This window comes from Choloepus didactylus, chromosome 11 (genome assembly GCF_015220235.1).
Source record: "Choloepus didactylus isolate mChoDid1 chromosome 11, mChoDid1.pri, whole genome shotgun sequence".
Taxonomy (NCBI): Eukaryota; Metazoa; Chordata; class Mammalia; order Pilosa; family Megalonychidae; genus Choloepus; species Choloepus didactylus.
In genome coordinates, this window is record NC_051317.1 from 18,946,469 (window position 1) to 18,960,956 (window position 14,488).

Genomic DNA, 14,488 nt, shown 5'->3' on the forward strand with positions numbered 1-14,488 from the left:
AGGATTAAATGAAGTAATGAGTATAAAATACCTAGCACAATCCTTGGCCCACAGTAGATGCTCAATAAATGCAGCTACTTCACCAAAGTGCCTCCAAGCTCCATGGTGTCTGGAGGAAACTCTACCTCCCACCATAGGTCCATCCAGCCACCTATTTTTCTCTAATGTTTAGGTGCTCGGTGACCATGGAACTCAAACTCAGACACCTGAGGCACTGAAACACTCACACACCACGCATACACCCTTGGGAGGATTTTGAGATGCCAAGGCTGGTTACCAAGGAAAGATGTTTAGGAGCCTTCCCTGGGGATCAGCTGCAACCTTTCAAGGTTGGTTAGAAGAGAGGCTTTCCCCAGAGCAGGGACAGGCTATCGTGATCTTTGGCAGGGGGCCTTCTCAACCTTAGAATATTTCAACTTGCATTTCACTTGCTCCTGTGCACCCACACAAGCACACATTCACACACATCATCTGCCTAGACTTGGGCAAGGGAAGCTGCCTTCCCTGATTCCTGGGAAGTTTCTGTTCTGGCTCTCACTCTACCTCATTACCCTGCAGCTTCTGCTGCAAGGAAAGGCACTGTTGCAGCTCTTGAAACCAGGAATCCCTGAGATTTATTTACTCGGCAAGGAGCTGAGGGGGGCAGGGTAGAGGTGAGAACAAGGTGGCCAAAACCCAAATGACTGAATGGAAGAGGCTCAGTGCCTTGGCTGGACTCCCGGAGCAAAGGGCAGCAACAGGCTCATGTGCTTGGGAGGGCTTGACTGGTGCCAAAGCACATGCCCACCCACGGCCTCTCCCTGTTGCCTCTGGCTGCTCCAGGAATGGTGGCAGGGGTGTGAGGGGCCACATTTTACAGAGGGGGAGACTGACCCACATGTCTTGTTCTGGATCAGTTTAGTCAGCCACTCAAGGCTCCAAGAATCATGAGCCCTCAGAAGCTGGGACTCTCTAGAGGAACATGTTTGTAGGTTCCTAGACCCCATGTCCTAAACTGAATCCCAACTTAACAACAACAACAACAACAACAACAACAATGGCTGCCTCTTAGCCAGCACTTTCTATCCCCAGTATTCCCCTCAATTTAAAATTTAGAAGAGATTAAGGCATAAAAAAGAAAAATGTCATTTACCCAAGGTCATCAGTAGGTCTTACAGTCTGTACTTGAACCCTGAGATTGTCTGACTCCAAAGTGCCTGCTCTGACCACTGAATTACACTGCCTCATGCATTAGGGCCACATTCCACAGATGGCGGGGTCCCAGGGGTCATTAGAAAATACCAAGACTCAGCTGTTTTCTCCTCCGTTTTGTTTATATGATTCTACATTTCAAAATGTGTCACTATAAGTTAAAAAGTAAAAGGATTTAAACAACAGGCAGCCATGATTCCATCATTATCTGAATAATTCTTTTATCACAGAGGTCACATTTTATAAAACATCCATTACCCTATTCTCAAGTCAAAAATGCATGTATACAGGATACACCTTAAAATCTGCAGAATCTAAGCTTCCAAGAAATACGCTATTTTATTTGGCCCTAAGAATGATCCTGGTAGGCAAGCATTCCCAAGATCACAATTCCCATTTTACAGCTGGGAAAACTGAGGTTCACAGAGGTCAGGCAACTCGCCTGAGGTCACAGAGCCACTCAGTGCAGAGCCAGGACTGGAATCCCAGCACAGCCACTCCTGACCTTCAGCTCCTTTCCACTGGTTCCTATCACCCTGGCCACACCCTGGCAGAGGCCTGAAGGGGTCCTCAGCAGCCCCATCCAGGGTTCATCAGACTTGGCCAGAGGTGCAATGAACCCTTTATGGGGACACCTGGAAACAGTCCAGATCTATATAGGAGGTTTTCAGACCAAAGGGCTCCACTTTCAAGAATGCACCCCATGTATGAGGCAGCATGGTAGGGACCAAGGCTGGGAGGGAGGGGCAGTTTGCAAAGGCAGAATTTCTGCTTTATACCCTCATAGACCATGAGAGCTAGTTCTAGGGGTTCCACACCTAATTCTCTGGAAATTACTCCAAACGTCCTCTTTCTCATTTTTCAAAAGGCCAAATGAAAATCAAATATTGACTCTAGATAAGCCCTCACAGACAGACTAAAACATCACATTTCTGTGCTTTTGGCTAAACTTATATCAGCTCGGTGGTATTGTCGTGGTTTGCTCTTGTTGACCAGGAAACCCTGACTGGCTATTATAGCACCATAATTGACGTAAAAGGGGAAAACCCAATTAACGAATTATTACATAATAGGTGCAGCTTGGCAGATAAAAATCTTTCAAAACAGGGGAAAACAGTGAAAGGGTTAAGCTGATGCCGAAGTCTGAGCTCCTCATTTTCCCAAATGGGGAATGTTAGGCTCAGAGAGCTGCAATGACTTACGAAAGGTCACTCAGCAGCGCTGGAACCAGCCCCCACAGTTTCTGCCCCTCCAGAGAGGCATTTTCCCACCACACCCTGCAGCCCTGGGGTTCAAGAAACCCAGAGCATCCAAGACTCACCAGGCCTGCTGAAGGAGGTCAGGACAGAGAAATGGCTTCTCCCTGGCACCTGTGGGCTCCTTCCTGGCGGGCAGCTGCCAAGGCCATGCAGTCTTTCCTCCCTGGGAGTCTGCCAGGGCAGTTCGGTGTGGAAGCCTCTTGGAAAGCCGGCTCTGGGCAAGGTGAAGAAGGCCTCCCTGAAGAAAGCCTCCTCCAGGACATGGAGTGACCAGGCCCTGGGATCACGGTGTGGCCGCAAAGGGCTTAGTTATATCCAAATTGCACAGCTGCCTTCTGGTCCCAGACCGGGAGTTCTCCAGGTCACCAGGCTTGTTTCCCTGCTAGCTGCTGGGTGCCTTTAAGAGAGCACGCGCAGCTCATTGGCTGAGCAAGGCTCCCCCTACCTCTTTACCTGAGCAGGTGAAAGCAGCTAGGCTAGGGGCAGGCAATGGACTCAGGAAAGTAAACAAACCATGGCAAGCAGCTGGCTCTCCCTTCCTCCACAGCCCTGGAACGACCGCGGGGTTAGGGTGGGGAAGAAACTGCAAAACATTCTGCATAGTGCTGAGCCCTACTCAGTTTACAAAGTTTCATTATCTGGCAGTAACTCTAGACCAGAGCTATACACATCTTCTCTTTCACTTGGAGAAACTGAGTCCTTGGAGTCCTTGGAAATCCCAGACCAGAGTTCTTAGTATTTTCTCTTTGGGATGGAGAAACAGAGTCACCAGTTCTTGGACAAAGTGACTTGTCCAGTGCACACAGCTTGTGGAAGGAACCAAACCTGAGTCTCTGGCTTTTGACTTCCCACACAGTGCTAAACAGAGAAAGCTGGCATGGAGTGGACTATACCTCTTTCTTCCCTGTGAAGCCCTTGGCAAGTCAGTCACTTCCTGAATTTCCATATCTGTATAATGGTGCCATCATGCTTGTTTGTGAGTCTACACTCACTTTGTTGTGTGTACACACTTAGAATTAGAGCTGAAAGGGGCTTGGGAGATTATCTAGCTCATCTATTTATTCAGCAGGCATTGTTATTCTGCACTATTATGTGCCAGGCTGTTTTAGTTTCTGGGGATACATCAGTGAACTAGAAAGTCAAGGACCCTGTTCTTCTTAAGCTTATATTCTAGAGAGTGGGGAGGTAAACATAAACAAGTAAACAGATATTAGTACAAAGAATAAATGAAATAGGCTGACATGATAGGGTCATGGGGGTGGGGTGGGGGGTGGAGATTAGCTATTTCAGATTATGTGGTGGTGGGGGGGCAGTACTTTCTGAAGAGGTGACATTGGAGCTGAGACTCAAATGATGAAAAAGACACCAGGCATTGGCAGAGCTAGAGAAAGGCTTTCCAGGCACAGGTAACTGTGAGTACAAAGGCCCTGAGGCAGGAAAACAGGTTCAATGTATTTGGAGAACAGAAAGAAAGAGGCTGTGGCTAGAGCATGGTCTAATTCCTGCCCTCCATATCCCTGCTTTTTTTTTTTTTTTAAATAGATAAGGAAACTATTCAGAGAGGTGATTTGATTTGCCCAAGACTCTACAACTAATAAGCTCCTCTTGCAAGTTCCTCCTTCCTCTCTTTATCCTCTAGTATTAGGGAGGGAAACTGAAACTAGAGTTTACTCACATAATTACCAATTACACTGGTATAGCCTCTTGTTTTCCTCTAGCCTGTAGACATGTGTAAACCCCCAGAGGGTAAGGACTCTGACTTTAAGACTTTACTACCCTAAAGTACAAAATCCTCACCAGCAGAATATTCTATTAAAAATTCCAGCAGTAGTGCAAACTGTCACACAATCACATGGGATCAGCCCAGACCTTTCCTGCTGAGTTCCCTTCCACTTTCATTTTCAGAATTTCTTACTCTGCTTTGTAGAAAGGGCTGCCTCTTTTCAGAAATCCGATTGTTAGTGGTAGAGTTGGTATTGTTATTCTGAGACCATTGGATGTGTAGTGGTGGGATAAAGCAAATGAGTTAATGTGGGTGTTGCTGAGAACCAGGATTATCGGTGTGGGAGAAAGGAGATACAGAAGAATGATGAAAGTAAAAATCGTGTAGTCTTGAATTTGAATCGGAAGTTTCAGTATGGATTTTTGATGTAGCTTATCTGAAAACCAACCAACCATCCATATTTCCTAGCTCTGTCTGCTGTTCTCAGGCGTAGAAATCAAGACCAACCCGATAGCAGTGAACATCATTAGTGCCCAGACCATGGTCTCTAAATCCTATTTCCCACTAAAAGGCACCAGGGTTCCTTAGAAAAATAAATAGCTAATTCCAGCTTCGAGGTAGAAAATGTACAATATGTACCTAGACTATCTTTTTTTGTGTTTTTTTCCTAAATTTTTTTATTGTGGTAACATATTTATAACATAAAATTTCCTATTTGAACTACTTTCACGTATACAATTCAGTGGTGTTAATTACATTCACAATGTTGTGCTACTATCGTCACCATCCATTACCAAAAAATTCTATCACCCCAGACAGAAACTCTGTACAATTTAAGCAATAGCTCTCCATTCCAGACAATCTTTTAATGCTACAAATCAAGGAAGCTAGAGTCATGTCAAAGGAACTCAAGAGGCAACTTGAAAAGATTTCTTCCACTGTGCAAAGCCATGACAACTTGATCCATAAAGAAAATAACTGCAATGGATTGAAAAACATCACCTATATTTAAATTTACAAGTTCATAAATTACACTTTAAAAGTAGACAAACAAAAGAGAATAAAAACTGGCAGTGATCATTTCTGGAAAATACTAGGAAATCAACTCAGTATTTTGAAAACTGGTGAAGAAAGGGAAACAATTAAGCATTTATTCTGGCTTTCCTGTAAGAACTGTGCCACAGGGCAACCAAAGAGTAGAGGAGAGGAAGTAAGTTGCTCTTTACAGAAGCACTGCAGCAAATAATTGAAAAAGGAATGAAGTGACTCAGGATTGCAGAAAATGATTGAAAAAGGAATGCAGAAATGACTCAGGATATTACCATTTTGCAGCTTCTTATGACCTAGCTGATAATATTACAAAAAGAGAAAAAACTAGCCATAAGAGTCCTCCTGATGGAATTAAACACCACCTCCTATGAAGAAACTATACCCACAAAATCTAGCACTCAATATGATCAAGACTTTAGAGCAGGGGATGGCAAACTTTCTCTCTAAAGGGCAAGAATTAAATATTGTTTATATCGTGGGCTATACTACCTCTGTTGTGACTACTCAACTCTGCTGTTGTAGCACAAAAATAGCCACAGACAGTAGATAAACAAATGGGTGTGGCTGTGTTCCAATAAAATCTTATTTATAAAAACAGATAGGAAGACAGATTTGGCCCAGGGACCATGGTTTGCCAATTCCTGTCCTTGATCTCACTATCAATTTATAGGAAATACAGGGAACTGAGGAATACATGCTATGATACCACGGGGATACAATAAGCAAAATCCAAACTCAGAGAATCTAACTGGAAAATCAACTTGAATTCCTTAACAAGTGAATTTCAAGATTTTTTTTTAATTTTTAAAAAGAGACGGAAGGGGTACCAGTAGATTAAAATAAATTTAAGATGGGAAAAAAAAGGAAATGAATAATGGGGGGGGGGGGTGAAGGGGATGGGTTGTTTTAGGTATTCCTTTTTACTTTTATTTTTATTCTTACTTATTTTTAATTTTTTTTGGAGTAATGAAAATGTTCAAAAAGTAACTGTGGAGATGAATGCACAACTATATGATGATTCTGTGAACAGCTGATTGTACACTTTGGATGACTGTATGGTATGTGACTGTATCTCATTAAAATTGCAAGGAAGAAAAAAAATAAATTTAAGAGATATTAACCTAATCACAATGTGTGGATCTTGTTTGAATCCTGATTCAAACAAAGTATAAAAAGAAAAAATATATAGTGTAATTGGATAAATGTGAAACACTGACTTGAAAATTTGATGATATTAAGGAATTATTGTTGATTTTGGGTGTGTCTGACTATGTATTGTGCTTATTCTTGAAAACGGGAGACTATCTTTTAGCGATATAGACTGAAATAGTCACATGAAATGGCATGATGTCTAGGATTTACTTGAAAATAATGGGTGGGAGAAATCTTACAAGATTGGTAAGGAGTTGCTAATTGTTGCAGGTAGGTAATAGGCACACAGAGGTTTGTTACATTATTCTTTCTACTATTGTAAATATTTGAAATCTTCCATTATGAAAAATTAGATATATGTATACCATTTCACACTCATCAAAGTGACAAAATTTTAAAATTCTGACAAACCCAAATTCTGAAAAGGATATAGGGAAAGGGGAGATCTCACAGCTGATGGGAATATAAATTCCTACAACAGCTTTTGAGAGCAATTTGTGTATATCCCATGATCCCAAATCTCCATTTCTGGATATATAACCAAGTGAAATTCTAGTCCATGAAGAGACACATAGAAGTATTTTTTTTTTAATAGGAAAAAAAGGAAATAACCACAATTGATAAATTATGGTATCTTTGAACTTTGGACAATAAGAGCAGAGAGGGTTTAAGAAATGCAGAGATTTCTAAGTGGCAGCTACATGTGGAACTAGGAGCAAGGACGCCATCAGGACCAGTTTAGCTCAAAAGATGTTTTACCTACCCGCTCTGGGCCAGGCCCTCTGCCAAGCACTGGGAGTTCCCTTAAGGGGTTCAAAGTCTAGATACTGGGGATGGAGATGGTCTAACATGTTATCTAGCCCAACTTCCCATTTTACAGATGTGGAAGCTGAGGCCCAGAGAAGTTAGATGACTTGCCAATGGCAAATTGTTGGTTTGTGGAGGGATCAGAATCAAGCCCTTTCTCCAGTTGCTCAGCAGGATCAGGAGATCTTAGAGCCATCCATCCTTGACTATGAATTCTGGCTCTGCAACTCACTAGTTGTGACCTTGGCCAAGTTATTTAATGTCTCTTCAGAAGAATAACAATATTTACTTCATAAACTGATGTGAGATTCAATGACATGATATACATAAAGCACTTGACCCAGGGAATGAAAAGGAAATCAAACTTCAATAGATCAGTTATTTACTCTTATTATTGTTGGTATAAAACAATCCTTAGCAAAAAGGAGAAAATGTTAAATTCTGTGTTGCTCTCAAACAGTTAAATCCACACTTGTTAGATCCAGGATGGCCAAGTTAAATGCTTGTCTTTTCCAGGGCCTCATGCAAGCAGGTTTTCATGCAAATGCTTTCTGTGAACCGTGAGTGTAAGGGACTCCTTGCCACCTTCCCACTCTGCTGCCTTTCTTCTCTGAGGCCCTCACTGAGAAGTCTGGGGTAGCACAGCTCTATAAACTGTGTGGATCCTGCTCTACCACTCTCTGAGTCTCAAGTCCCTATAAATGAGGATAATAGTGGATTGTTTGAGGATTAAATTGGCATATACTTAGCCCTCAATATACGGTGGTCATGACGTGGATGCAGAAGCCAGCTCCAGGGTGTCAGGCTGGAGAGATACAGAAATGAGTTAATTGCACTCCTCACCCAGAGTGTGTCAGTCCAGTCTGGGTACAGTGGGAGGCCACTCCTTCATCCCCATTCCTTCCCATGCTATCATATTTCAGGCCTGCATCAGGGCCCAAGGGCCGAAGTCATTCCCTCTGCTGTATCCTCCAGGGAGGCTGGCTCTAAGAAGGACCCAGGCAGATCTCCTATATCTGAACTTCCCCATTCATTTACCTCTGCTGGAGAGAACCCCTTCTTCAGCTCTGCAGAATTGCTGACTATCCCCAGCTGCTGGAGCCAAGGCATCATATGCTCTGAATAATAAAGTCATCCAGAAAGTTCCCCATGGGAAGCTTGGCATCACACTCTGGTGTGCACCCTTGGGGCCGAGCAGCCATAAATATCACAAAAGGGCTGCCCTCGAAGCCCAGCTCCTGTTCTTAGCACACTGGAGCCACCAGGCCCAGGGGGTTTCAATACCCAGTTCCTTCCTTTTCCTGATGTGACGCCCTTTTTTGCCAGTGAAATCACAGGGATTTTTTTTTTTTTTAACCCAAGACTCTATTTTTAGAGAGCCTAATGAAACATTCTCGGCATTTTATCCCAATTTCCCAACCCTTGAGACCAAAAGCCATGAGGGTCAGGGAAAGATATGGTAAGACCAATAAGAGATGAATGGAAACAGTTAAATATATTGGCTTCTCCCATGGAAGCAGGAGTTGGAGTTGTTCTTTCAAGTGGATGCCAAAGCTGCTAACCTGCAGTTGCTCACAGGCTGTGGGTCAAAGGGACAGTCAGTTGGGTGATTTAATTGCTGTGCACTTGTGAGCTCCTTGAGAGCAGGGGCTGTGCCTTTTTCCCCAGCACCTAACACAGGGCCTGGCTCTGAGTGGTCAATCCATAAACATGTCAATTGAATAAAGATGCTGATTCAGACAGTGAGTCAACAAGTTTAGATACCCCCGTTGCACACTCCCATAACAGCCTGAATTTTGCTTCACAGTGTTTATCACACTTGTAATTAAATAAGTAATAACATAATTATATGTGCGATTATTTGTTTAATGTGTACCTTCCTGACAAGGCCGTCAATTCCTGGGAACAGGGACTTTCCCTAGTATTCAACCTTGTATTTCCCAGTACCTAGAATGGTGCCTGGCAGATAGCTGATACCGAATGCATGTTTGTTGAGTGAATGCATGTTTGATGGCAAAGATGGCAATGGTCAGTGGATCCACCCATCTGCCCACCTTGAAGGCTTGAACTGCCCTAGGTGTTGAGCCCATTACCAAGCCAAAGGAACCTGAGGGGTAAGGTTCTTAACTTCAGGATGCTCATGGTGTTATGGGAGAGTGTGGGAATAGTGGTTTGCTAATGTCCTGGTTCAGCTGCTCTTAGAAAGCATCTGTCTTCTAGCAAGAGTCTGTATGCATTTACAAAAGAGACAAAATGGAGTGGGAAACATGCTCATATGCTGGTTAATCAGGGCCTTCCCTTTACTTTCACCTGACTTTCAGCCTGGGGATAGAGGTATCACCTGGAGTTAATAATGGAGCCTATTTCATAGAGTTGTTATAGGACAAAATGAGTAAATAGATGTCTAAATATTTACTACAGGGCCTAGCCATGGCACTTGTGCTCAGTAATGCTAGTTTGAGGGGCTACTCTTCTATCAATCCTCTTTTGCCTTCAATGGCTTCTCCTGATGTCCACTTGGATGAAGCACTTTGGGGTGGGACACTGGTGATGGGTGCTGGGCTTAAGCAACACATCTCCTGGGGCCAATGTGGTCAGAGTACAGGCAAAGGGAGTGAACCATTTAAGTCACGGAGACCCAACTCAAATTGACTTGGGCAAAAGTTGGACCACACATCCCGTAAGTCCAGAAGGTAGCTGGATCTAGGGGCTCAAGAAATATCATCAGAGGATGGCCCTTCCTGTCTCCATTGCTCCAAACTGCTGTGTTCTGTGTGGGCTCCAGTCTCACAGGGCCTCCCATCCCCTCACACCCATGGTGACTTACATCATATCCTCTCAGCCATCACAGACAAAAGAGAGTCTCTTTTTTTCTCCCAAGTTAAGATGAAAACCCCAGAATTGAGTCTCATTGGCTGTAATCGAGTCACATGACCATTCCTGAACCATTCACTGTGGCCAGGGGATGCGAGACTCTGACTGGTGGAGCTGAGTCACATGTTCACCAGGAATTAGCTTCACCTGAATCACCTGCATGAGACGGGTGAAGAAGTTCCTTAAGCAACATATGGGTGCTATTACCAGAAGGAAGGATATTGTTGGATCAGCAAAAGGAACAAATAACCACTGTTGACTGCAAATCTCCTCACAGGTCAAGTGGCAATGGCAATGTCATGGTGAGGCCCAACAAACATCAGTTCTGTAACAGTGACAGTAACTAAAGCAAACCTGTTTTTCTGCCTGATAAAACCTACACATGCCCATTCCTCCTATCTGTTCTTCATTTAGGTCAGTTTCCAATATGATCAATTGTCCCCGGTATCAGGGACACCTTAGCTGCTTTATTAAAAAGGGAAGATTCCTGGCCCCACCCTAGTCCTACTGAATCTGAATCTCCAGGGAAAATGCCCAGGAACCAGAGTTTTGAACAAGCACTTGCCAGGTGATCAGTGTCCATTGAAGTTTTGGAGTGATCCTCAGTGAAGTTATTTCCACAGAACCTCACTAGTTATTTTATTCTGGAACTTTCATTACAACAGTCCCTCTGAACAATGAGGATGAGGGGAAAAAACAAACCAGGAATGGTCAGCCAAACCCAGATAAATGAATCGAGTTTTACAAGTAGAAACAGACAACAGTGAGATCTCAGGGGCCCCTTTCCAGACAGAACATCCTGGCGGCCCCTCGCTCTGTAATCCCACAGTTTGTATCTGGAAGAAATCGTCTATGCATTTCTCTCTTCTTCTGGAGTATACTGGCAACCTCAGGAATTATTTATTGAATTATCAGGTTTCTTATTAGGGTATTAATAGATTCCTGGGAGCTAGGAGCTAGCATGCCCATGAGACTGTCAAAGGAATTCATTTTGGACTTTGGAAATGTGGCAGATTTCTGGCAACTGCAAGGGAAAAAGCCATTCATTAACTCAATTTATTTGCTCAACTAGCATGGGCAGATTAATTGGTAAATAAGATATTCCTTGACTTTTTTCCCCAGCTTTATTGAGACATAATTCACATACCATACAAGTCACCCATTTAAAGTGTACAGTTCAATGATTTTTAGTATATTCACAGAATTGTGCAACCATCTTAACTTCAATTTTGGAACATTTTAATCACCTCAGAAAGAAACCCTGTACCCTTTAGCTATCAACCCCCCAATTCTCCCAGCTCTAAGCAACCACTAATAGACTTCCTAGATCTATGGATTTGCCTATTCTGGGCATTTTGTATCAGTGGCATCATATAATATGTGGTCTTTTGTGAATGGCTTCTTTCACCAAGCCTAATGTTTTCAAGGTTCATCATGTTATACATGGACCAGTACTTCATTCCTCTTTTTAAAAAATTGAGGTGAAATTCACATAACATAAAATAAGTCCTTCTAAAAGTATACAATGTGGTAGCATTTAGTGCATTCACAATGTTGTGCAACCATCACCTCTATCTGGTTCCAAAACATTTTCATCTCCCCAAAAGGAAACCCTTCACCCACTGTGCTGGTTTGGATCTGTTCTGTACCCCAGAAAAAGACTACATTCTTTTAATCCAATCTTGTAGATACAGACTTATTGTGGGTGGGACCTTTTGATTAGATTATTTCCATGGAGATGTGAACCCACCCATTCAAGGTGGGTCTTAGTTTACTGGCATCCTCTATGAAGGATAAAAGGCAGAAACATTTTGAAGAGAGCTCAGAGCCAACACAGACCCAGATGTTTGGAGATACTAAGCTAAGAGATGAAGCACAGACTTTGCCCCCACAGAAGCTGAGTGAGAACCCACAGATGCTTAAGGAGAAAGCCACTGGAATCAGAAGCTGAAAGCAATGCAACCTGGGAGCAAAGTACCATGTGTCTTTCCAGCTGACAGAGGTGTTCCAGTTGCCATCGGCCTTTTCCTCAGGGAAGGTATCTACCTCTTGATGCCTTAATTTGGACATTTTCATAGCCTTAGAACTGTAATTCTGTGAACTAATAAATCCCTATTGTAAAAGCCAATCCATTTCTGGTATATTGCATTTCTGACAGCTTTAGCAAACAGGAACACCCATTAAGCAGTCACTCCCTGTTTTCCCGTTCCCCCATCCCTTGGTAGCCATTAATCTGCTTTCTGTCTGTATGGATTTACCTATTCTGGATATTTCATAGGAATGGAATCATACAATATGGGGACTTTTATGTCTGGCTTCTTTCACTTAGCATAATGTTTTTGAGGTTCATCCACATTGTAGCATGTATCAGTACTTCATTTCTTTTTATGGCTGAATAATATTCCATTGTAGGGACATACCACATTTTGTTTATCCATTCAAGTTGATGGACATTTGGGTTGTTTCCACCTTTTGGCTCTTATAAATAATGGTGCTACAAACATTTGTATACAAACTTTTTCTTGGATATAGGTTTTCTTTCCTTTGCTTTTGAGGAGAGTTAAGCATTAAGCCAGGTACCCACATAATTATGTATGCCCAGAGAGTGATGGAAGAAAGGGACATGGTGATGTAGTGTATTGGCTAGAACCAAAGCATCTGCCACTACCAACTGAATGATCTTGGGGCAAGTTTCTTAACCTGTGCATCAGTTTTCTTATTTGTAACAAGGAATCAATAGTTTACTTACTTCATAGCACAGCTGTGAGGATTACATGAGACAATGCATTTAGGGGTTTAGCATAGCAAGTGCTTGATAAAAGTTTGCCGTAATCATTTTTCATTCTGGAAATTCCTAAGAGTAAGTTTAGTGATGAACTATGCATTACAGCAATAGTAAAGTCTTCATTCATTCAGCAAATATTTATGGAGCACTTACTATGTACTTGGCACTATGAGAGAAATAAAGATGATCCAGACCTGGAACCCTCCCCTAGGAGCTTGTAATCTGTAACCTGAGTGGGAAGAACCATTGACATATATCAATCACCTCAGAATATTGTGATTTGTGCTTTAACGAAGGCCGAAAAACTACTATGGGAGCCCAAAGAAGGAATAATTTAAAACAAACTTTTTTTTTTTTTTTTTTCCATTGGAGAAAGTTTTATTTATGCGCAGGCAGGCTGAAGCCAAAAAAGGGCGACAGCCCTGAACGAAGGTGGGAGTATAATTTTTTTTTTTTAATCATCATTTTATTGAGATATATTCACATACCACGCAGTCATACAAAACAAATTGTACTTTCGATTGTTTACAGTACCATTACATAGTTGTACATTCATCACCTAAATCAATCCCTGACACCTTCATTAGCACACACACAAAAATAACAAGAATAATAATTAGAGTGAAAAAGAGCAATTGAAGTAAAAAAGAACACTGGGTACCTTTGTCTGTTTGTTTCCTTCCCCTACTTTTCTACACATCCATCCATAAACTAGACAAAGTGAAGTGTGGTCCTTATGGCTTTCCCAATCCCATTGTCACCCCTCATAAGCTACATTTTTATACAACTGTCTTCGAGATTCATGGGTTCTGGGTTGTAGTTTAATAGTTTCAGGTATCCACCACCAGCTACCCCAATTCTTTAGAACCTAAAAAAGGTAAAACAAACTTTTATTATGAAATGTTGAAATGTACAGAAAAACAGAAAGAAAAATACACTAAAAACCTATCTGAGCAGCACCAGATCCAAGATGGTGGCCAGCGGGAGGCTGATGAGAGAGCTTGAAGAAATCCACAAATGTGGGATGAAAAAATTCCGTAACATCCAGGTTGATGAAGCTAATTTATTGACTTGGCAAGGGCTTACTGTTCCTGACAACCCTCCATATGACAAGGGGGCCTTCAGAATCGAAATCAACTTTCCAGCAGAGCACCCATTCAAACCACCGAAGATCACATTTAAAACAAAGATCTACCACCCAAATATCGATGAAAAGGGGCAAGTATGTCTGCCAGTAATTAGGGTTGAAAACAGGAAGCCAGCCACCAAAACCGACCAAGTAATCCAGTCCCTCATTGCACTGGTGAACAACCCCCAGCTTCGGGCTGACCTAGCCAAAGAATACTCCAAGGACCGTAAAAAATTCTGTAAGAACGCTGAAGAGTTTACAAAGAAATAAGGGGAAAAGTGACCTGTGGACTAAAACCTGCCGGCGACTGATTCCAGCCATTGTGAGCAGAGACCCGGAGCAGTGCATTCAGACACCCCACAAATCAGGACTCTGGAAAACTGACACGTGCCACTGCCTGGCATTCCGCTCAAGGCAGTTACTAACTTTCTACAGTTTTCTTAATCAAAAGTGGTCTAGGTACCTGTAAAGAAAGGATTACGAATTTAAGATGTTCTAAAAACAAACACACACACACA

At 42.4% G+C, this 14,488-nt stretch overlaps 2 protein-coding genes across 2 annotated transcripts in view; one reads left to right on the forward strand and one right to left on the reverse strand.

Moving 5' to 3' along the window:
- LARP1 (La ribonucleoprotein 1, translational regulator) overlaps nt 1-2,731 on the reverse strand; it is a 118,550-nt gene extending 115,819 nt beyond the window's left edge. The window contains exon 1 of the mRNA XM_037799205.1: nt 2,513-2,731. The gene's annotated coding sequence lies outside the window, so the exon portion shown is untranslated. The remainder of the gene's footprint in view (nt 1-2,512) is intronic.
- Nucleotides 2,732-13,800: 11,069 nt separating this feature from the next.
- On the forward strand, nt 13,801-14,240 carry LOC119506225 (ubiquitin-conjugating enzyme E2 L3-like). The gene has a single exon (XM_037799209.1). It carries the CDS (start codon nt 13,812-13,814, stop codon nt 14,238-14,240), a length of 429 nt encoding a protein of 142 aa, XP_037655137.1. The 5' UTR covers nt 13,801-13,811.
- Nucleotides 14,241-14,488: the final 248 nt, after the last annotated feature.